Source organism: Engraulis encrasicolus, chromosome 2, assembly GCF_034702125.1.
Source record: "Engraulis encrasicolus isolate BLACKSEA-1 chromosome 2, IST_EnEncr_1.0, whole genome shotgun sequence".
In the NCBI taxonomy this organism is placed as follows: Eukaryota; Metazoa; Chordata; class Actinopteri; order Clupeiformes; family Engraulidae; genus Engraulis; species Engraulis encrasicolus.
This window is the reverse complement of record NC_085858.1, coordinates 35,556,326-35,581,016: the sequence shown is the minus strand read 5'-3', so window position 1 is coordinate 35,581,016 and position 24,691 is coordinate 35,556,326. Positions and strand designations below refer to the sequence as shown.

The 24,691-nt window shown below is 44.1% G+C and overlaps 1 protein-coding gene across 1 annotated transcript in view; it reads right to left on the bottom strand.

Moving 5' to 3' along the window:
• The window catches only part of LOC134438064 (sodium channel protein type 4 subunit alpha B-like), a 49,311-nt gene extending 25,169 nt beyond the window's left edge, over positions 1-24,142 (bottom strand). The window contains exons 1-14 of the mRNA XM_063187655.1: positions 23,820-24,142; positions 23,495-23,613; positions 23,022-23,111; positions 21,981-22,109; positions 19,397-19,488; positions 17,093-17,389; positions 14,208-14,271; positions 13,714-13,855; positions 13,199-13,399; positions 12,081-12,212; positions 7,358-7,478; positions 3,476-3,723; positions 2,699-2,872; positions 1,312-1,668 (exon numbers count right to left, since the gene is read on the bottom strand). Of these exons, the coding sequence (XP_063043725.1) occupies positions 1,312-1,668; positions 2,699-2,872; positions 3,476-3,723; positions 7,358-7,478; positions 12,081-12,212; positions 13,199-13,399; positions 13,714-13,855; positions 14,208-14,271; positions 17,093-17,389; positions 19,397-19,488; positions 21,981-22,109; positions 23,022-23,111; positions 23,495-23,613; positions 23,820-24,110 (2,457 nt within the window). The 5' untranslated portion in view covers positions 24,111-24,142. The remainder of the gene's footprint in view (positions 1-1,311; positions 1,669-2,698; positions 2,873-3,475; positions 3,724-7,357; positions 7,479-12,080; positions 12,213-13,198; positions 13,400-13,713; positions 13,856-14,207; positions 14,272-17,092; positions 17,390-19,396; positions 19,489-21,980; positions 22,110-23,021; positions 23,112-23,494; positions 23,614-23,819) is intronic.
• Between the last annotated feature and the right edge of the window lie 549 nt (positions 24,143-24,691).

The following is a 24,691-nucleotide window of genomic DNA, read 5'->3' as shown; positions in this document are numbered from 1 at the left end:
GTACTGGAGTATAAAGTGTACAGGAGAAGAGTGGAGTGGAATGGAGAGGAGAGGAGAAAAGAGGAGAGGTGAGGAAGAGGAGAGGAGAGGAGAGGAGAGGAGAAAAGAGGAGAGGTGAGGAAGAGGAGAGGAGAGGAGAAAAGAGGAGAGGTGAGGAAGAGGAGAGGAGAGGAGTGGTGTTGGAGTGAAGGAGTGTACTTCAGCATAAAGCGTAGAGGAGTGGTGTTGGGGTGGAGGTGAGTGGGGTAGAGTCGAGTGCCGTTAACTGGCACTCATCTGGCCTTTTAAAAATAGGGTTGTCCATTAGGAGCATGTTACCCGTCACCTTCAGTCTGCACGACACATGTACCCGAGGTTCACTAACATTGGTGGGGGATACTACGCTGTGCTCTTCCCACAGACTCTCTGGCTACCTAAAATATATTCTACTGTATATTATGTACGTATACAGGGTGTCTCAAAACATGTGCACACTTTAAACTATTGCAAAGTATGGTGTTTATTTTAAAATTCATTGTGTAGCAGAATTTACAGACATCCAATTTGCTCTCCTCTCACTACCTATTCTCAAACTGATGTGTGAGGACTATGCAATGAGACAATGACAGTCACTGAAAGTGAATGCAGCCATTGAAATTGAACATTTCCAGAGAATTGTGTGTGGGTCACCGTTCCAGCAGCAGTGCTGGGACCAGAATGGATGGCAGTCTTCTTGTTGTTTCTGTATATTTCCTGTGCACTTTGTATCTGCAGGTGATGTTGGCTATGATTATGTCCCCATTTGTATGTCGCTTTGGTTATAAAGCGCCTGCCAAATGCAATGTAATGTAATGTAATGTAAAAGATGAATACTCCTCGAAGTTACCATGAGTCACTACCAGGTACCTGATGACCATGACCATCATGACCATCATCACCTCCATGCTAACAGTCTCATCCCACGTCACTTTCTTACTACCGTTGACCAGGCAGAAAATGTTAACGTTGAGGGCATACCTGCCATGTTGCATGTTGCCTAAGTCGCCTAAACCTATACCTTTCCCTAACCCAATAGATCAAATGAAGTTATGCTGCCACAGGGGGGCGCCTTTGAGACGCACATCACTTTTTGACGCCGAGGGCATACCTTAGACGTCAAAAAATGGCGTCTGGTCAAAGGTGGTCAGAAATTGACTAGTTGAGATGATGCACTGTAGAGTCCATGCAATCCCACATAGTCTTCAATATTACTACACACTGTTATCATAACCTTCTACCCTATGCACCAGAATGGTTTTGAAGTTAACAGCACAAGTAAAAAGCATGACTCACCACCAGGTTCCCGATGACCATGACCATCATGAAGACGATGAGGCACATGCTCTGGCCCGCCACCTCCATGCAGTCCCACATGGTCTCGATCCACTCGCCGCACAGGATGCGAAACACGATGAGGAAGGAGTGGAAGAAGTCGTGCATGTGCCAGCGCGGCAGCACGCAGTCCTCGGCGATCTTGCAGACGCAGTCCTTGTAGTTCTTGCCGAAGAGCTGCATGCCCACCACGGCGAAGATGAAGACGATGATGCCCAGCACCAGGGTCAGGTTGCCCAGCGCGCCCACCGAGTTGCCGATGATGCGCAGCAGCATGTTGAGGGTGGGCCAGGACTTGGCCAGCTTGAAGACACGCATCTGTTACCAAACCACACATTACATTACATTACATTACATTTCGTTGCATTTGGCAGACAGACGCTTTATAACCAAAGCGACTAACAAACGAGGACATAATCATAGCCAGCATCACTAGCAGATACAAAGTGCACAGGAAATAAACAGAACAACAAGTGCAGATGCAAAGAAGTAAAACATAGGGTGTCAATTTAACTCTTTAAAGGTGCACTGTGTAATATTTTAGAAGTTTATTTCCAGAATTCATGCTACCTATTCACTAGTGTTACCTTTTTCATGAATACTGGCCACCACCATCACATTCTAAGTATTCATTATGACTGGGAAAATTGCACTTTTCCTAGGCTACATGAAAAGGGGGATCTTCTCTATGGTCGCCATTTTGAATGTTTTGAATGTAGGTCCAGTTGGCAATGACCAAGTCATAGTGCGTTACTAAAGGCCCTGTGTTATGTCATAGGGTAGTACTATGGTATTCAACTTTTCAATTACTATTACAGCGTTCCACAGGAGGTACAACGCGCATTAATGCAATATCTAGTGTTTGCCCGGTAAAGCAGAAAAAGGGAGCTCTTCTCAGTGTTGCCCATGGAAATCAATGCAATTTTTTGAAATTGGGCGGAATTTAGCGCCTCTTGGCAGTTTTTTGAGCACCTTTTGGGCGGGAATTGATCAAGGCAAGGCAAGGCAAGGCAAGTTTATTTATATAGCGCATTTCATACACAGGTGCAACTCAATGTGCTTCACAAAGTTAACAAATGTAAATGAAAGGAAATCAGGGAAATGAATTAGAGTCAGAAAAAACATTTAAAACATTAAGAAAAAACATAAGGTAAAAATAAAAATAAAATAAAACATAAATAAACATAAAACCTTGAAAAACATACGCAGTCTTCAGATTTTAACTGTTCGACGACAGAGGAGTCTGGCCTCCTTTTTTCCGTTTACCTGATAGAGTCTAGAATTGTCAGGGTTTTGTCTTCTCTTATTTTACCGATCAGACACATCTGGCAACACTGCCTCTACTCACCAGACGGAAGGATCGCAGCACGGAGAGACCCTGCACGTCAGCCAGGCCCAGCTCCACCAGACTCATGGTGACGATGATGCTGTCGAAGATGTTCCACCCCACCTGGAAATAGTAGTAGGGGTCCATGGCGATCAGCTTGAACACCATCTCAGCCGTGAAGATGCCCGTGAACACCTGGAGGGGGCAGGGAGGGGCGGAAGGGAGGGATGGGGAGAGAGAAGGGGAAACAGAGCCAAAGCCAAACAGATACAGTACAGACAGAGAGAGAGGGAGGAGAGAGGCACCATGTGAGATCAACAGGAAACAAACTAGTGTGCAGTAACTAAGTACACCAAAGCCAAGCAGATACAGAGAAAGGGAGGAGAGATGGACCATGTTAGATCAACGTGCATGTAGGAAACAAACTAGTTTGCAGTAACTAAGTACACTGTGATTTTTTTTTTTAAATCCCCAGGTTGCTTACAAATCAGTATGTGTCCATATACTGTATGTGTGTGTGTGTGTGTGTGTGTGTGTGTGTGTGTGTGTGTGTGTGTGTGTGTGTGTGTGTGTGTGTGTGTGTGTGTGTGTGTGTGCGTGTGCGTGTGCGTGCGTGCATGCGTGTGCATGTGTGAGTGTGTGTGTGCATGTGTGCATGTGTGAGTGCTTGCGTGCGTGTGTGCGTGCGAACGTGCATGCGTGAGTTTATGTGCGTGCATGTGTGTGCGTGCATGTGTGTGCGCATGCGTGCGTGCGCATGTCTGTGTGCGTCTTCTGCATGTGTTCCTCTCATCTCACCAGGTTCCCCACGGTCAGCATGTTCTCAAAGGACTCGGTCATGGGGTAGTGCTCCATGGCCATGAAGACGGTGTTGAGCACGATGCAGATGGTGATGCCCAGGTCCACGAACGGGTCCATCACCACGATGTAGCTCCACTTCTTGAAGAAGACCCACGGCGGGCAGCAGTTCCACTTCAGGAAGATGTCCGCAAACTTGTACCAGCCGGGGGAACACGGCCTCTGGAGCTCCTCCAGCTCCTCCAGCTCTGCAGGGTCAGCATTTCAAGTGAAAGTCAATTCAAAAGTCGGTTTTATTGTCAAGTTTCTCACCGTATAAGGTTTCAAGTCAAGACAAAAGTCAAAAGTTGGCGTATAAGGTTTCATGTCAAGACAAAAGTCAAAAGTTGGCTTCATTGTCAAGTTTCTCACCGTATAAGCACAGGTCATACAAGGAAACTGAAATTGCATTTCTCTCTATCCTAGACATAGAAACAAGGCAGACCTTAATTGAACAGACGGTGAAGTTTCAAGTGAAAGTCAAGTCAAAAGTCGGCTTCAGGGGGGCGCTGTGGCGCAGCGTGCTAAGCCCCCCACATTTGGGCTTACATTGCCCGCGGGGACCCCGGTTTGAGTCCAGCAGGGGTAATTTCCCGGCCCTGCCCCATCTCTCTCTCCCGGTCATTTCCTGTCTACTCTCACACTGTCCTATAATAATAAAGCCCAAAAAGCCCCAGAAAATACTTTTTAGATGCGTCCCACGCATCTCTATAAGAGGCTTTGGTGTCCGTCCGTCCGTCCGTCCGTCCGTCCGTCCGCCCTCCCGTGATGGGTTTCTGAATTGTGATTCCCTCTTGTGATTCCCTCTTGTGTCCACAAGGTGGCAGTCGCTCAGTTTTGGCCTGGAGCTCATGCGTGCAAACCAAAAGCTCTTTGCCAGTGAGAAAAACATGGCGGCACTTCCTGTTGATTTTCACATGAAAGTTTTGCTTAATTTAAAGTCCCTAAGCGACTATAAATGTTGTGGCTTCCATATATTGTTGTAAAAGTGCCCCACAAAGTAATGAAGCACAACAAAGTTACTCCACATTACCATTTGACCACTCGTTTTTCTATGCTAACAGGGTAGCTAATGTAGCATTGTAAATGATCCAGGGAGAAAGGGGGAAATGTTGTGATTTCAGTCCGCCTGAGGCAACGATTTTCGTGGGGAAGATGACCTGCATCTCGGTGGCATTGAACCACGCCCCCGTGCCTTATTTGGCTCGCTCAGCACGTGCGTCCTCAGTCCAATCGCAATGCTTTATTTTCCCCAGACGTTTAATCGCATTTAAGTGAAAGTGCCATGTATACACATCGCAAAATAACTCTTAATCCGATCTATTTAAATCGCATTTATTAAATCGGACTTAAAAACATCATGTACACGTAGCCAATGTCTCATTGATTAGTTTATGGAACTTACGGTTTGTCTGTTACGGTCCACGAAGACAATATCCACGTGAAAACGCAAACGCCTGCAAACCACTGTTTTGACAGAAATACAGTTCACCTGTCGCCTACTCGGTTTTCTTCCCAAAGCGGCATTTAAAAGTATTCCATGAAATCCAACATCAACGTCACTTCAAATAGGTGACAGCATCATGCACACACATGAAATAACACTTCAGTGAGGGGGGGACATCACTGCTCTCATATTAAAGTGAAAAGAGAATTTCACATTTTAGTTTATTTAATGTAGGCCTATGCAAAATTGCAAATAGCCTATTCATTGAAATGTTTCATTGTAATTCATTGTAATGTTTGCCTGTTTTTTATGTTTGTAATTATTTATTTTTTTTAAATAAAAAATCGTGATTAAAAAAAAAAAAAATAGCCTAACAAAAATAGAGATTTTATGTTAAAAAAAATGTGATATGGGATGGACCGATGGCCCCCCTAAGCTAAATTCGCCTTAGGTCCCCACATTGCTAAATGTAGTGTAAGGGATTATTTTGAAAAGACAGTAACATGTAATCAGCAATGCATTACAGTTTTTCAGTAAATTGCCCAACACTGTTGAAATCCTACGGTACTTTTTCAAATCCAGGCTTATACAGTACATGGTAGGCTTATTGATAAATTGCCTTGACAGGTTATGAGGAGGCCAAGGGGGCGTTTGGGCAAAAAAGGTTCAGAACGGGCATAGACGGACGCATCTGTTGTCCGCCTGTCGGACTTGTTTTTTAAAAGTTGGCTTCATTGTCAAGTTTCTCATCGTAAAGCACACGTCATACAAGGAAACTGACATTGCATTCCTCTCTATCCCATGCAAAGACATAGAAACAAGGCAGACCTTAATTGGACAGACGGTAAAGTGCACGACAGGACCAAAACAGAGTGTAACAAGTAATGCGTAAGGTAAGAGTAAGTAATAATTTCTAACATTCTGAAACATTTATCATTTTTATTTTTAATTGCATTTCATAGAAAATAAATAATAAATATAGCTTTAGCGTCTCAGGTGCTCTAGATCGGATAATCAACTCTCCTCGTTCCCCATTGGTTTGTTTCAAATTTGATGTCTTTTAAAAGCTATCTGTTTTTTCCCCCAACTATAGGCCGCTCGCTTCTTCGAAAACCCACCACCTCCCCAGCTCCATCTGGTCATGTGTGACATGGCATGAGCTACTTCTTTACTTGTCATGTGGCCTGCTCTGTTCATGGAGGAATTGTTTACTCTCCTAATCTTTAATTGGGTGATCGCTTAATAACCAAAGCGCCTTTCAAACGAGGACATTATCATAGCCAACATTACTAGCAGATACAAAGTGCACAGGAAATAAACAGAACAACAGGTGCAGATGCAAAGAAGGGTTATATAGGTAGGTATTGATAACTAGTCAATTAAAAAATGCATTCAGAATTTCTTGTGTTGTGTTACTTGACTGTAATGTTGCACAGTCTTGTTACTGTAACTGATCATTACACAACAAATATCCAATAAGCTCCATCATTGGTCATCCTGTTCTGGCATTCGACTTTACTTGGCGATAACTTACATCGATTGTGTGCACATACACCCGACTCACATACAAATAAGTAAGAGCAACAAGGTTAACAACCCATTAGCGCCTGTCATGTATGCACATGTCATGTGCTGTATTACTGCAAAGGCACATGTGCATTAGACCATAGCTTACATCATACTTACCGTCAGTACCGTAACTACATTACATGTAAATCCTCCAGAGTCTATGGTCAAGCCAAGAGGAGCCAACGCTCAACCATTGAAACAACACTGATGTCTGCTTAACAGCTTAGCCAGTTGACCGACAATGCTAACGCCTATTGCTTCAGCTGGCCTTTACTCAGTGTGTTGACCTAACAATTAAACCTGGATTATCACCAGTGGCCTGTTAAAACAGCCTCTTACAATGGCAACAGGTGCCTGCTTAACAATTGGCCTGTAACAGCAGTGTAGTGTGCAACGGGCCTTTAATCATTTGTGTCTCAGTGGTTGAAAGAACGCCAGTCAAATAGACAGAACAGACTAGTATATATACAGTCCTTGGGTGTGTGGATGAGATACGTGGATGTGTTTGTGTGAGGATTTGAGTACTTTTCTCATTTTAATATCTCATATCTTGCAGTAATTATTTGAGCAAGGACTGTTCAATTTCATTGTGTTTGTTACATTGGCAAATAAAGGATATTCTATTTTATTCCATTCTATTCTATTCTATTCTATTCTATTCTATTCTATTCTATTCTATTCTATTATATTATATTATATTCTACTCTACTCTACTCTACTCTATTCTATTCTATTCTATTCTATGTATGATGCATAAAGACAGACAGACAGACAGACAGACAGACACACTGACACACTGACACACAGACAGACGTATAGACATGTACCCTCCGCTTTGCTGGCTACGGTGACGGCACTGGTACAGCTTCCCTTCCTGTCCTGGGCAGCAGCGGGCACCTGCAGGTAATCCATGCTGCCATTGGTCTTCGGGGCCGACACCACTGCAGCCTGCACCAGGCAAGGGACATATACAACAATTACACTATTGTACTGTAGGTACAGTGTAGGTACACCTACAGTATTAGATTAGATTAGATTAGATTAGATTATACTTTATTATCATGCAAGCATGAAAATTGCCTTTGGTCTCACAGGGTAAAAAACAGAATATAAACACAGATAGACACAAATAGACAGAAAACACACATACAAATGCTGCATCCACCCCCCTCCCAGCACACACATCATATGCAAGTCAGGCATTAGTTCAAAAGTCCATCCCCACATATGGCCCGGTAATGCTGATGTTGGTCTTTGGAGCCGCCACCACCGCAGCCTGCACCGGGCAAGGGCATACACAACAAGAAACTAGCTATTGTAGGTGTACAGTAGGTACACAAAACTCAGAAGATGTTACTCTGATGTGTATGGAGTATGTTTCCCCAAATATGAGCTGGTAATGCTGCCGCGACTACTGCAGCCTGCACTGGGCATACACAACATTTACACTATTGTAGGTGCACTGTAGGTACACAAAACTCAGAAGATGTTACTCTGAGGTGCATGGAGTATGTTTCCCCACATATGACTCGGTAATGCTTCTGTTGGTCTTTGGAGCCACCACCACTGCACAGGGCAACTACATGCAGCTACATGCAGATGCTGTGGATGGATAGATAGATAGATAGATGCATTGAATACATTCAGATATGAGAGCAAACGGATATACTACACAAGACATGTACATGACATTTTGTCGAAAGCACTCTGAGCTACATCCTCTGTGAGAGCTCTGCTAGTAAGCATTATCGGGGAAGGGGCATACACAACAAGAAGCTGGCTACTGTAGTGATGCAGCAGAGTTGTATAAAGTAGAAGTACTTTTACAGATGTAAGAACAACACTATAGTATATATTGTATGATATTACATGGTTTCAACTTTGTAATATCATACTACTTGTGTTGTAATTATTTCAGCATCTACTTCATATATCTTGAGGTGCATTGTATAGGTGCACAAAACAAACGGATATATACAAGACATGTACATGACATTTTGTCGAAGCACTTCGAGCTACATCCTCTGTGAGGGCTCTGCGGGTAAACATTATCATTGTATCAGTCATTGAGATATGTCAGTCATTCACATACAGTAGGCTATATACGGTAGCTGCATTAAGAGGCCGAGATGAGTGCAGCATAATTTCCTTGTAGGCAAATGTAACAGAGATCAGCCTTCTGACCTTGAAAGGTCTGGCTTCCTCACTTTTTCATTTATACAATGTATAAGTTCTTCATTCATTCATAGAAGTCATCCACATACAGTACTTTATAAGCCATCCACATACCATAGTTTATATAGTAACCCAACAGTTATCAATAAGTCATTCAGTAATGCACACTTCAGAAAAGCCAAGCCAAAAATCCATCCATCCTCCCCTACAAGTCACACCAGGCAAGTCTACATTATACGACAGGTGAATGAATGAAATGAATGAAACTTTATTGTCATTGTACAGGTACAACGAAATTGGTAAAGTGCAGATGCTCACGGTGCTTAAAAATCAACAAAGAACCTATATATATACTGTATAAAAAATAAATAAGATTTTAAAAAGTCAGCTGTGCAAAATTAAGTGTGTAGATTGCTTTTGGATAAAAACTGTCTTTTAGCCTGTTTGTTTTTGTACCCAGAGCCCTGTAACGCCTGCCTGATGGCAGCAGCTCAAACAGTTTATGTCCAGTATGGTAGGGGTCTCTGATGATTTGCTTGGCTTTCTTTAGACAGCGACAGGAGAACAACTCCTCTAAAGAGGGCAGGGGACAGCTGGTGATCTTCTGAGCTGTGCTGACCACTCTCTGAAGAGCTCTTCTGTCCGCTGCTGTGCAGCTGGAATACCACACACATAAACAGTATGTTAGGATGCTCTCTATGGAGCTCCGGTAGAAGGCCACCAGTAGACTTTGGGGTAGATGGTTAGCCCTTAAGACCCTAAGGAAGTACAGTCTCTGTTGTGCCTTCTTGATGGTGGCAGTGGTGTTGATTTTCCAAGTAAGGTCGTCCCTCAGATGCACGCCCAGGAAGCGGAAATCAGAGACCCTCTCCACACAGGCCCCATCGATGACCAGCGGTTGAATGTTAGCCTTTGTCCTCCTGTAGTCCACTATCAACTCCTTTGTTTTTGAGATGTTTAGGAACAGGTTGTTCTCCTTGCACCAGACCGATAGACGCTGCACCTCTTCCCTGTATGCAGTTTCGTCTCCCTTGGAGATGAGACCTACGATGGTGGTGTCATCAGCAAACTTGATGATACTATGGCTGGAGTGAGAAGGGGTGCAGTCTTGAGTGTATAGGGTGTACAGGAGTGGGCTTAGCACACAACCTTGGGGGGAGCCTGTGCTGGTGTTTATGACTGAGGACAGGTGGGAGCCAGCTCTTACCCTCTGGGAGCGGCCTGTCAGAAAGTCCAGTATCCACCGACAGATGGAGTGTGACAGCCCCAGGTCCAATAACTTGGTCACCAGTCTGTTGGGGAGGATAGTGTTGAATGCCGAGCTAAAATCCACAAAGAGCAGCCTGGCATAGCTCCCCTGCTGCTCTAGATGGGACAGAGCAGCATGAAGGGCTGTTATGATGGCATCATCTGTGGACCTGCCGGCCCGGTAGGCAAACTGATGAGGGTCAAACCCAGGTGGGAGACAGGAGGTGATGTGAGCCAGAACCAGTTTTTCAAAACACTTCATAATGATGGGAGTGAGTGCCACTGGTCGGTAGTCATTCAGTCCACTGATGGTGTTTTTTTTTTGTGGAGCGGGAGGATGGTGGAGGACTTCAGGCAGGGGGGACAGCAGCCTGGCTCAGGGACTGGTTGAAGATGGTAGTGAAGACCCCAGCCAGCTGGGCCGCACAGTCTCTCAGGACCCGTCCAGAGAGGCCATCCGGGCCCGCTGCTTTCCGTGGATCCACTGCCCGTAGCACCCGCCACACCTGCTGTTCCTCCAGCACGAGAGAGTGACTGCTGTAAATCCTGGTGGGTAATGGATGGCAGTGGTCAGGTGGCTGTACCTCAAAGCGGGCGAAAAAGATGTTAAGTTCCTCTGCCAGTGAGGTGTCCACGGAATCTGTTGACTTGGTGCTGGGGCTGTGGTTCGTGATGTGCTGAATGCCCTGCCACACCTGCCTGGAGTTGTGGCTCTGGAAACAGTCCTCTATTTTCTGCCTGTAAGCAGCCTTGGCTTGTCTGATTCCCCTCTTGAGGCTAGACCTGGCCGCGCTGTACATCCCCTCATCACCACTCCTGAAGGCAGAGTTCCTTTCCTGAAGGAGGTTTTGTACCTCTCTGGTCATCCATGGCTTGGTGTTTGGATAAACCCTGATCTGCTTCTCCACGGTGACACTGTCTGTGCAGAATTTGATATATAGTATATATAGTATATATGTATAGGTATATATCAGGTTCCTGTTATTGCTGCCTGAAACATCACTTTAAAAAAATCAGTAACGGGAGCCTGGTGTTACAGATGTTATTTTTCATTGCTTCAGTTTACTTTGCTTACTGTGGACCAGCACCCAGTTTTCAGATGGATGTGCGTGTTTCGTCTTTTGTCAATTTTACAAGAAATTAACACTAAGAGAGTCTATTTAGCATCTCGTGAAGTGTATTTGGACCCAGAGTACTTTGTAAGTGTTGAATTAACACTGCTTTTTTCACTGTGTGCATCTACAGCCATGCCTGGAGCCCACCTCTACATAACTCATGGCGCATTCAGGCCGATTCCGGTTAACACTGTCACATTCTGAAAAAGTTCAGAGCCCGGTATGAACGCGGGTGGTTCACAGGTAAGCACTTTCGTGCTGAACGTAACTGGTAACACCAACACCTGCACTGTCCTGGTCAGGCTGAAAGCAGTATCAGGGACTTCTTGGTCTCTTCTGGACCACATACAATATCAAGTATTCATATACTCTGTGTTTATAAGTCATCCATGAATAGTAGTCAAACAGTCATCCATATAAACCATCCAGTTATGCACACTTCAGAATGCAAAGCAGAGGTTATCAAACCCAGAAATCACCTGTTAGGGCCTCCGCACATCGGCTCCGACAAAGTGCTGAGCACTGCTCCACAAAAGTTCTATTCCATTGTTGTCAATAAAACCCCGCACACCGGTGTCGATGTCCGCGGACATTCACGGATGTCGGCAAGCAATTAGAGGCGAGTTCTATTTGTCCGCAGTGCTGTCGGAGCCAATGTGCGGAGGCCCTTACTGATGTCCGAAACTTGTCACTTAAAAAAATCAGTAACAGGAGTCTGGTGATGTGGACTTTGCTTTTCATTCCTTCAGTTCACTTTGCTTAGTCCAGCACCCAGTTTTTCGATGTATGGGGTGTGTTTTGTCTTCGTTCTACATATCTACATGCACTATAAAGCATTGCTGCCAGTTAGACGTGAAAAAGTAAGTTTCCTTGCTGCCTCAAGTTTGTAAATTATCTCAACTCAAGACTTAACTCAACTCGAGGCAGCAGGACAACTTACTTTTTTTACATTTATCAGGCTGCAATGTTTTTACAGTGTGTACAGTACAGTCATGCCTGGGGTGGGGCCCACCTCTCCGTCACTCAGGGGCTTCTTGTTCTCTTCTTGGCCACTCTTCTCGAGGCTCTGCTTGTCGTCCGGCGGCTTCTCCTCTATGAGACTCTTCCTGTCCTGACTCAACTGGGACACTCTGCTTGCTCGCCGCTGTCATTTCAAAGCAAATGCATTAGTTAACTGAATGAGCTAACTGCTTCTACTTGACATTGACAAATGCTGAAATTGAAGTGTGACAATGTATTCTCACAAGTAGTGAAGGGTAGTGAAGATGCTACAGTAGGTTAGAGAAGTGAGACTTGCCCCCAAAGACTCAAACAGGGGAAACAAAAACTTACAATGAACGAGGCTAGACCAACTCACTAGGAAAAATATATATATTTGGACCGCTAGGCAAGTTCATCTAGTTCGCTAGCCTGATTATCATCAACTTTCAAATCTCGTATCGAGATTCTGGTATGACCAAGAAGAGATCGAATAACGTTTCCAAAGCGGCCTGGTTAACCCACCTCTCTCGGTTTGCAACTGGTCGATGCCAGAAAGGGCAGCGCCGAAGTTTAAAATAACCAAACAGTCAGATACTGAACAAAATGTATTGGCTGTTGTGTGTATCAGTCTTGCAGTTTTTAACACTTTGAAGTGCTTTAATTTAATTTAAAGTTAATTTGCTTTGGAAATGCCCACGGAAGTAATTGAAACTTGAAAAATATGCTGCATCGAAAATGATTGTGGCATTTGCCAAATCGGCTATTGAATTGTCCTGCCCTGCTTTTGTGACTGAGGTCTTCTTGAACCTGTTCGTCCCCCTCTGGGCGCAAACCTGCGACCTCGTCAACTACATCAGTTCGGAAATGGGAGGCACAGTACGATACATCTGGACTAAAGGACCAGTCCCCCAGCCCAACGGTGTCGCTGTATGAGGCTATCGGGAGGGAGGTTTACTAACGTTCCACGCCAACTCTGCTAGTTAGCCTCTGTTACACTTTTGCGATGCATTACCGAATTGATTATTCTAGACACCACTAGTAGATGAGTTCTACTGTAGATACTACATCACTTCCTTTTTGCTTTTGTCGAAACCATCTGATGATACAGTAATATGTTTAACGTTATTGAATTCTAATAACCCTGCTCACCTGCTCCTGCTGTCTCTTCATCTCCTCCAGGATGCGGGCGTACTCCTCCTCCTTCTCCTTGGCCTCCTGGATGGTGGCGCTGTTCTGCTCGTCGTAGGCCATGGCCACCACCGCCAGGATCAGGTTGATCAGGTAGAAGGAGCCCAGGAAGATCATCACCACGAAGAACAGCATGTAGGTCTTACCGGCCGCACGCAGCGTCTGGAGATACACACAGGCACGCACACACACATTAGGAAGATCATCACCACGAAGAACAGCATGTAGGTCTTACCTGCCGCACGCAGCGTCTGGAGAGACAAACACACACAGACACACGCACGCACGCGCAGACACATACACACACACACAGGCGTGCAGGCACGCAAGCACACACACATTAGGAAGATCATCAATACGAAGAACAGCAAGTAGATCTTATCGGCCGCACGCAGCGTATGGAGATACGTTGGAGTACCAGCCATTCTGCCTATTTCACTATTACGTAATTATAAGGGGTTACCACCCCTACTGACCAGCTGGAAAAGGTTCTCCCAGTAGTCCTGCGTCATGAGGCGGAACAGCGCCAGGAAGGCCCAGCCGAACGAGTCGTAGTTGGTGTAGCCATAGTTAGGGTTGTCCCCCGCCTTCAAGCATGTGTACCCATCAGGACAGACACTGAAGAGGAGGAAGAGGAGGAAGAGGAGGAGGAGGAGGAAGAGAAGGAACAAATGAGCAACATTTTATTTAAAACATTAAAACATTTTGATTCTGTTGAGAAAAGTATAAATAATAAGATAACTATGATTTATCAATATAATATAATAATATAATTATCAACAACATAAATATTATTTATATATTGCGAACAACATGGAAATGTCAATAAATCATAAATGGACACATTTACTCTGCATTTCATAGATGAATTACAAGTTTGGCAGTAATGGCAATGAGCTGAAACTCATTCAGCATCTGTAAAATATGAATTTGTGTAATAGAGAGCAGGAGAGCATGAAGTGAAACTCACCCTGCATCTGAGCTGTTCCCGCACAGCAGCGGGTCTAACGCTCCATCCAGGAAATAATGGTGCTCTAGACAATGAACAAAATAAATCACTCATTGACACACTCATATGTTCACAGGAACAAAACGGTATTCTGGATCTTTCATCCCTACTACCATTAGAACAAGGTTGTAGGGATATAGCACACTAGTGAAAATTTGATTTACTGAGAGCTGTTAATCACTGACAGGACAGGGTGTTTGACTGTATGTGTGTGTTAAGATGTGTATGTCTTTTATTTTCTTATTTATTATTTTTATTTTCTTTAGGTTTTGTATTTCTATATTGTTCTAACCTTTTTATTTATATTATTTATTGCTGATTGATGGAGACTGGGACTGCAAACTTAATTGCCCTCTGATGGGATTAATTACGTTTTCTGTATCTGAATCTGAATCTTTGTCCCTGCGCGATATGTGGTGCTGTCTCAGTCAAAGCAACACTACAGCACTTTCCATTCTCCAAGTCGCCCTATATACTGCCATACAGTTTGGACCTGCCGGAAAGGGGAATGCAGTGGTGCATTTGCATCCCCACGTTTGGTCTCCATTAATGAGGCTTTGTCAACTTTTACTGCAGACAAATGAGAGGAGTGCAGCAGCAGTAACATTGTTAAGAAGTAAAGAATGAAGAAAAAAATGCAACACCACTAAAAAATGTGTTCTAATGTCCTTGGTTTAGAATTGTATCTGTCTGCCCAGTCCCTCATTTTAATAGCAGACCAGAGCAAACCAGGGCAGCCATGCCTCAGTCGTTAGACCACTGGTCTTTAGATCAAAGGGTTGCAGGTTCAAATCCCACCCTTGCCAGTGTTCTGTCGAGATGAGCTGCTTCGTCGAGATGAGCTACCAGTAGCCTAACTCGACAGTGGCGTCCTATCTATTTATGCTGCCTTGTCGAAATTAGCTCACTTGATTTTCATTCCATGGAGACGTTTCAATAACTTGCCGATAGAATATTGATTGTTTATTTTATTTACTATTTTAAAACGAGCAGCGTGTCTCGTCCGTGCCTTTAGACTTTTTCTATAGAAGTTTCTAATAATAGCCAACTCGATATAGCAATGAACACAGCTCCTTTGCACGAACACAGCTCCAAGCTGAACGCTTCTGTTCCCAGGACATGACACGAGTCATAATCCAAGTCAGAGTTTTTGCTTCGCATTTGGTAGGTCTGCACGTTTCGGGCTTGAGGCATGCTACATAAGTAGAGAAGTTTGATGCAACGTCGGGTGTGGGAAATCGCTTGCATTTTCTGAAACAGAGACATCATGTCTACATTTTTAGATGACATGGGTTAGTTAGGAGAAGTGAAATGCAACAAGAGAAAGCTTAAATTGGGCCTAGGTCAGATTTTCTTAAATCAGTAGGGTTGATTATTAGAAGTCGGAATATTTTAGAAAAAGTTTGACGCGGGGTAATTTCGCGCAAGGAAATGGAGAGTCCGCAAAACTGACTCAGTGCGGTTGTGCAATGCATCTCTCTCGCGTATGTGGCACGGATGTCTACCTGTTCTGCAAACCTTACATCTATTACTTATAATAGCGTTGCATTGCATTGTTGCAGTTGGTATTGCACATGTTTATTAAAGAGACACTGTGCAGGAAATGGTCAAAAAAGGTACTGCAACTATGCTGGTCATTGAAACTTGGTTGCCTATTGCCAAATTTGATCTTTTCATAAAATGTACTAAGTAATTAACTAATATTTTCAAGCATGGCCAAAGTACAGTCAGTTTTACAGCTAAAAATGGCTATTTCTGGAAATTCAAAGTGGCGGATCGTGGAGAAGATCCCCCTTTTCATGTATGAAAGATGCAATTTTTCCAGTCATAATGAACATTTTGAATTTGATGGTGGTGGTAAATATTCATGAAAAAGGTAACATTAGTGAATGGGTAGCATGGATTCTGGAAATAAACGACAAAAAATCCTGCACAGTGCCCCTTTAAGATCAGCTGCTCGGTAGCTCAGCTCGATGGGCAATCAGCCGCAGAACTCGCTGCGTGGAGGTGCGCATGCGTGCGCATGCTCAGTAGCTAAAAGGAGCTCATCTCGACAGGGAGCTCATATTGACAGGACACCGGCACCTTCATCCATGGCTGAAGTGCCCTAGAGCAAGGCACCTAACCCACATTGCTCCAGAGCCTGTAACCAATACCCTGAACCTAAATAAGTGTAAGTCGCTTTGGATACAAGCATCAGCTAAGTGTAACGTAATGTAATGTAACCCGCTCCTGCAAATATTCGTAGGGCATTCATAGCACATGGAGGGGAATGTCTTTTTTCACAATTACCTTTTCTACATTTATCTCTATTATTTTATTTTATTTTCCCCACCCTGATGACTATTCCTGTGTTGTGTGAAATGTCCATGTGGGCTTTTGTGTATTTGTGAATTTATGTAAGCTACTGGATACCTGAATTTCCCCCTGGGGATCAATAAAGTTACTCTACTCTACTCTACTCTACTCTACTCAATGCTGTTCGGCATGAAATTAATTTCAGAACAAACTTTGAATTTATATATTAAATTTAAATGGGCTACACCGCACTCACGACTAAAAGGTGCCAGACACTAACAAAACTGACAATTATTGAACTGAATAACCTCTGCACACTTAAATATTTTTAGTTTTTTTAATTGCTAGACTTTCGGTCAAAGACATAGCTCACTGCACCAGAACAAACTGAAAAATTGAAAAAAGTTGCTTTAATTTATAATACTTATTTTTAAAAATTATTTTTTTCCACAGATGTTTTAAAATAAGTTAATTTTATGGAAAATACACAGCTTATTCCCTTCTCAACATGGATGCCATCCACCCCCATGGTTTTGCAGTACCCATACCTCGGTTGCTTATGTACGCCTGGAAGTCGAAGGTGCTGTTGGTGGTGTCGTTGTAGTCTGCGGTGGGGCCGTAGGTCGGGTAGAGGGGTGTGGGCGTGATGCTGTCGGCGTAAGGGTCCTCCTCCAGAATGTGGGTCCAGTTCTTGGGCGGCCACAGCACGCACTTCTGCCTGAGGTTGCCCATGAAGAGCTGCAGGCCCACCAGCGCAAAGACGGCCAGGCAGAACACTGTCAGGATCATCACGTCGCGCAGCTTCTTCACAGACTGGATCAGAGCGCCCACGATGGTCTTCAGACCTGCGGCAGCGAGAGAGAGAGAGAGAGAGAGAGAGAGAGAGAGAGAGAGAGAGAGAGAGAGAGAGGCAAACCTGGATCAGTGTCCCGATGAAGCTCTTGGAACAATGGCCACATTTACATGGCGTTTTTTAATTCCAAATTAATAATTCAGAATTAAATAGTTCTGTGGAGTGTATAATGCAATTTTCTCAGAATTAAATTGAGTTAATTCTGAAATAAATGTCTCATGTAAATGAGGCCACTGTTGGAATGTGGTTATTGTAACTAATATATGAATTAAAGGTACACTGTGCAGAAAATGGTCAAAAAAGGTACTGCAACTATGCTGCTCATTGAAACTGGGTTGCCTATTGCCAAATTCGATCTTTTCGTGAACGTTTATTAAGTAATAAACTTAATTTTTCTGGTATGGACCAAGTACAATCATTTTTGCAGCTAAAAATGCCTATTTCTGGAAATTCAAAATGGCGGACCATGGAGAAGATCCACCTTTTTGTATGAAAACTGCAATTTTCCCAGTCATAATGAATACTTAGAATTGGATAGTGGTGGTAAGTATTCATGAAAAGGTAACATTATTGAATGGGGAACATGAATTCTGGAAATAAACAACTAAAAATCTTACACAGTGTACCTTTAAAGGGGTAGTCCGGTGTGAAATGGTTTACGTTGTGTCAATATGTGATGCTGAGCGCTGACGTTTGCCTCATACCTCGCATCCAAAGGTCCCCTGCATTCCGAAATCCGAGTGGTAGGCGGGACCCCGCGAGCTAGGTGAAATGCAGCTTCTGTTGGGAGGTCGTGGCACCTGGGTTAGCCATGGGGCTAAATCTTTACTTTACACCCATTTACGAGGCTCAAAGTTGCAAAAATGTTGATCCCGTAGTGTCGGGTGGTTGTTGACATGTAAATCCAGGCACTGAGAAGTTTGATAGTGCACCGTTGTTTTAACTACAATTACGTTTTTGAAGGCTGCGCCTCGGAGGACTCTGCCGGGCGCCGCCATCTTTTTTTCTAGTCGCGATACGTCAATAGGTCATGTGATACATCACGTGGTTATTGGACTGCAGTCGGAGACCGTCTAAAACTGACTTCAGCTTCAGCGACAAAATATTACAGTACTTATAGGTTTGGTTTGTTTTTTTTATATACAATGGGTGTTTTGTCGCTGAAGCTGAAGTTTTAGACGGTCTCCGACTGCAGTCCAATAACCACGTGATGTATCACATGACCTATTGACGTATCGCGACTAGAAAAAAAGATGGCGGCGCCCGGCAGAGTCCTCCGAGGCGCAGCCTTCAAAAACGTAATTGTAGTTAAAACAACGGTGCACTATCAAACTTCTCAGTGCCTGGATTTACATGTCAACAACCACCCGAAACTACGGGATCATGATTTTTGCAACTTTGAGCCTCGTAAATGGGTGTAAAGTAAAGATTTAGCCCCATGGCTAACCCAGGTGCCACGACCTCCCAACAGAAGCTGCATTTCACCTAGCTCGCGGGGTCCCGCCTACCACTCGGATTTCGGAATGCAGGGGACCTTTGGATGCGAGGTATGAGGCAAACGTCAGCGCTCAGCATCACATATTGACACAACGTAAACCATTTCACACCGGACTACCCCTTTAAGTTATAAAATATATATATATAAGATATTTTTGCCAGTGAGTACAGTCATAGTATGTAAATACACAGTTTATTAAATTCTAAGTATATGAAATGTTCTATGTCCGGACATTTTCTTAAATTGAATGAATGAATGAATGAATGAATGAATGAATGAATGAATGAATGAATGAATGAATGAATGAATGAATGAATAGGAAGGTCATAACAGAGGTAACAGAGTGGGTTAACAGAATCAAATTCATCCGTGGGAATACCAGGGACATACTATACAGTCTTAACAGAAATAATAACACAGGTCATTCACAGCAGCAGAATTCCAGAATTCCAGAATTTCACAAGAATTCCAGAATTTCACAAGAATTCCAGCGATACCCACCAGGAATTACAGTGATAGTTTTCAGGGCACGAAGAACTCGGAATGTCCTCAGAGCAGACACGTTACCGAGATCCACAAACTCTGTGAGATACCTGTGGATACACACACACACACACACACACACACATACACACACACACACACACACACACACACACACACACATACACACACATGCACGCAAGCACAAACACACACACACACACGTACGCGCACACACACACACACACACACACACACACACACACACACACACACACACACACATACACACACACACACACACGTACGCGCACACACACACACACACACACACACACACACACACACACACACACACACACACACACACACACACACACACACACACACACACACACACACACACACACACACACACACACACACACACACACACACACACACACACACATACAGGGAAGCATGTACACAAGACATCAGCAGGTGAGACCATGTGTGAGTTATGCAAGCCGTGGTTCTCATGTACACTATCACACTATAGCAGCTTTTGTACCTGACACTTTGACACTTTGGCACTTGAATGCATGCACACATAATAGGCCAGGAATATTTTCCCCTAAGAGACAGGCACTGTATTAAATGTGTTGAATAGCAAATGACAACGACACAGAAGTAATGTCATCGTCCCTTATATCGTAGTATTGTTGTGGTTAAGTGTTTTTTTCCATTGAACTCTCAGGCATTTCACAGGCAAATCAACAGAACTGCAAAGGGCAAAGAGGATCTACGTGAATCAAGTGTATCCAAGCAAGAGCCTTTTCATTGGAACGGAGCCTTTAATTTGGCCTTTCATGACACCCTTGGCTTTTTCCACAACATAGACAGATACGCTAGTAGTAGCTTTACAACACGCCAACCATCCCAGCCTGACGTCTTGGGCCAAATCTGTAGTAAAAGATACTGTATGGGCTGTCCAGCAAGTTATATTTAGCACGCGGCAACTGTGCACTTTTGGAGCCAAAATGGTTGCATTATGTGCAAATGGTATGGCAAGAGAAGAGGGTCATTTTGCCGGTGCACCTGTCACGTGTAACCATAAACTCGTCATGCTGTAAACTTAGGTCTGATACACAGAATAGGTATTTTACTTGGCATTAAAACATATTCAGCCACGGACTCGGCCATGCCACTTGAAGCCCCTTAGTCACTAATTTGATCTCGTCTTGTCACACACACACACACACACACACACACGCACGCACGCAGGCACACGCACACGCACACGCACACATACGCACAAGCACACATACGCACACACACACACGCACACACACACACACACACGCACACACACACACACACACACACACATACGCACACACATTCACAATTATGAGTACTTACCAATCATGTCTAACCAATCAAGGGGGCTCCTTTTGATTGATTGATTGATTGATCGCTCGATAGACTGATAGATTGATTGATTGGTTTATGGATAATAACAACCTAGTGTTCTTCGGATAGGCCTTGTTGATGTTTTTGGCCGGCCAACATTGTGTTTTCTGGCTAGGCTCCTATTCTCGCTCTCTCTCTGTGGCCCCTCAGAAATGCAAGGGCATCAGCGGGGAGCAACTACAAGCACTCCTGACTCCAACGAGGAAGGAAGCCAACACAAAGCGGAGAGGAGAGGAGAGGAGGAGGGGAGCCTATGAGAAGAAGTCTAAATTTAGCATTAAAATCAGTCGATGACCCCACTTCACAGGGGGCTAGAACATCTTCTTTATGCCAGGATCAGTGGTTAAATTGGCTTTTAGAAAGAGGGGGAGGCCCTTTTTTGACTCTCAGTGGTCAATATCTTCCCCTATTGTATTACTATAAATACGATAGCCAGGGGAGCTCAACTATATCTCAGTTTATAGCTGTGGTGAGAAGGGGTGGGGATCAGCGCTCAAGAGGGCTTTGGCTCAATGTTAACTCTGATCAGAATACATTACATTGCCCTGATGGGAGAAGGGGAAACACACAGACAAGCACAAGCACAAGCACAAGCAGAAGGTCATTATGAGAAGACCGGACTGAGCCAGGGCTGGACTGGGGGAGAAATAGGGCCCGGGAACTTTTGGCTTAAGGGGGCCCCTCATAATTAGCGGCACAGAACTGACGCACCTTCGTGTGCCCGTATTTTCCTAAATGTTTTTTTTAATTTAAATTACATTTCTGAAAATAGGGGCCCATGAGGGTGCAGGGCCAACCGGGAAATGCCCGCTATGCCTGTTGGACAGTGCAGCCCCCGACTGAACCTGTGACCTTTTGGTGCCGATTCCGGTAGGGGAGGCAGAAGTGCTACCAAGTGAGCTAAAAGTTAAAGTCAGCTAAAAGCTAAACTCACATAGCTTATCTGTGTGAGGCTTCAACAGGGAGATTTTTTTCAGCACCATTCCACTTCAGCTATCTGCTAAAATACACACAAACACACACACACACATGCACACGCGCACACACACAGACACACACACACACAGACACACACACACACACACACACACACACACACACACACACACACACACACACACACACACACTTCTTTGTGATCACTCACGCCATGCTGATGACCATGAAATCGAGCCAGTTCCATGGATCTCGAAGGAATGTGAAGTCTCCGACACAGAAGCCTCTGGATAGCACTTTGGTAGTAGCCTCAAAGGTGTAGATACCAGTAAAAACATACCTGCAAAAAATCAAATGGCAGTCACATATTGAGGAATACAACCTCGGAAAAACATTTTTTTGTGATTGTGGTATTCAGCCTCAACAATATACTGAACATGCCAATGTCCCATGTTGTATTGTAATGTGTTAAATCTTTGTTTTATCATGTCATAGGCAATGTAACTAGCCTGGTGTTTACCTCACTTACTGACTTACTGAAAAAAAAATCCCCATTGGGGACAATAAAGTTTCTAACTAACTAGTGTAGTGAGGGGGAGAAGAATTGCCTGGCCGGGACTCAAAATGGGGCCCTGTCCACTACACCAAAGGGCCAGGATCCATGGCATGACAGTTGTTCTTCCAGGCTTGTTGGTGTGACAGTCAGAGCATACCCATAACCCCAGTGATGGTCACTCCGTCACACATAGCTTGAATGGATAGGTTTTGATTACTCAGGAACACATTTACATGCGTATGGATACCTACGTAGATTAGAAGCTTAGGTTTCAATGGCTATTACCAGAGAGACTGGATAATACACCTAGAATCTCTGCAGAGAAAATAGAAATACGAAGGGCCACTTCAAATTCATCCAAGGGCCGTAAAAGTCTTCCGAGGGCCGTACTATGAACACAAATCAGGATTTCCCCCTGCACTTTAGGCCAATATTGAAGACAGTCACCATAAAACAGACCCCACCTTCTCTAAATACCCTGAATACAACTTAATTGTATTGGAAATGTATTTTCTAACATTCCCTTAGAAAATATGGCATATTTCATGTGAAGCTGCATAACATTAAAATTATGTTGGGGGCCGGATAAAACGGCCTCAAGGGCCGCAAACGGCCCTCGGGACATAGGTTCCCCACCCCTGTAGTAATGGATGCACAAAAGTCAAAGTCAAAGACCTGGTTAAAGGTAAGACTTACTCCACAGTTTTACTCCACGGTGGAGGGTCACTCATCGTCATAAACACACAGTTGGCTAGAATGGTAAACATGATGAACATACTGAACAATGTGCACACCAGTTAAGGAAGAGATGCGTTGGGGTTTGAATATGGCTCCTACTCAAACAGATGGGAACATACTGTTCAGTACTTGACATGAAGGGACATCTTGCAACTTGACATGAACTTCTAGTTTACTGCAATTGTATTGTAATGCTGATTTGTGGACGTCTGTATGTGCGTGTGTGTGTGCGTGTGTGTGTGCGTGTGTGTGCGTGCGTGCGTGCGTGCGTGCGTCCATGCGTCCGTGCATGTGTGTGTGTGTGTGTGTTTAAGTGTGCGTGCATGCATGTGTGTATGCATGCATATAATATATGTGTGTGCGTGTTGCATGTGTGTGTGTGGACTGGGCAATGCATGCTGTAATGATTACAGCGCCAATATAAAGGATATCCATGTATGAGAATTTTAATGGCTATCTGCCTGACGATGCTGAAGGGGCTGAGGCAGTAGCAGGCCGGGTCCGCGTTGAACCTGAAGATGGTGTTCCCCTTGTTGATCACGATGAAGGTCTGAAACACACACACAGCAGGAGAAAAAAACTGTTGGGATTCAAAGCTGTTCAAAATCTGTTGAACTGCAGAAAACCTTTATTTCAATATTTGAACCTTCACATTTAGAGATCGATTGATTGATTGGTTGATTGGTTGATTGATTGATTGATTGATTGATTGGTTGATTGGTTGATTGATTGATTGATTGATTGACCAATCCTGACCTTCTGGGCCTTGTAGAAGGGGTCCAGGTCCTCCAGGGGCACGTTGAGCAGCTCCTTTGGAGCGTCGCCGAAGATGAAGGGCACGACCTTGCCGGCCTCAAGGTCGCTGGAGGGCTTGGGGAGGTTGGCCTCCTCCTCCTCGGTGAGCGGCGCGGGGTTGGGGTTCAGCTCCAGCTCCTTGGCGCGCTCGGCGGCCTCCTCCTCCATGCGCCTCTCGATCGCCGCCAGCGAGTCCATCGTGAAGCGGCGGAACACAGGGCTGCCATCGGTGGGGAGGAGCAGGCCTGCCATCTTGGCATTCTGCTCGGCGAGAGATCGACGCCACCGAACTGGGCTCTCTCAGCAGTGCCCTGCAAAGAGGGAATAAACAGATAGAGTAGAGTTGAGTAGAGTAGAGTAACATTTATTAATCCTGGAGGATATTACAGTTTTTCTCGCTTGCTTACACACAATTTTCGGAATCAGTTCTCGAATTCTCAAAACTCTACACACAAATATCCAAACCTCACACACAACGGGCAAAACTCCTCACTACCCCTGAAAAATGCACGTCATGTCTCAAAACAATGTACTCTCTTCTAAAAAGGTAATTTTGTTCTCAAATGACACACACAAGCAGTCATTTTAATACATTCTTATGTGAACCATTGAACACTAATATGCACAAGGTGAAACTCTATACTCAACTTGACACACAGTAGAAACTTATTTTCTTCAGTGTTCTACTTACTAAAGAGGGTATTTTTCTGTAGTAAAATACTGAAATATTGTTTTTAGACTCGGAGTTCACATATGTGTGTATATTTTACATATTTTTCTGACATTTAAAAAATTGCACTAATTTATTGTAAAATATTGGGTAACCACATGAA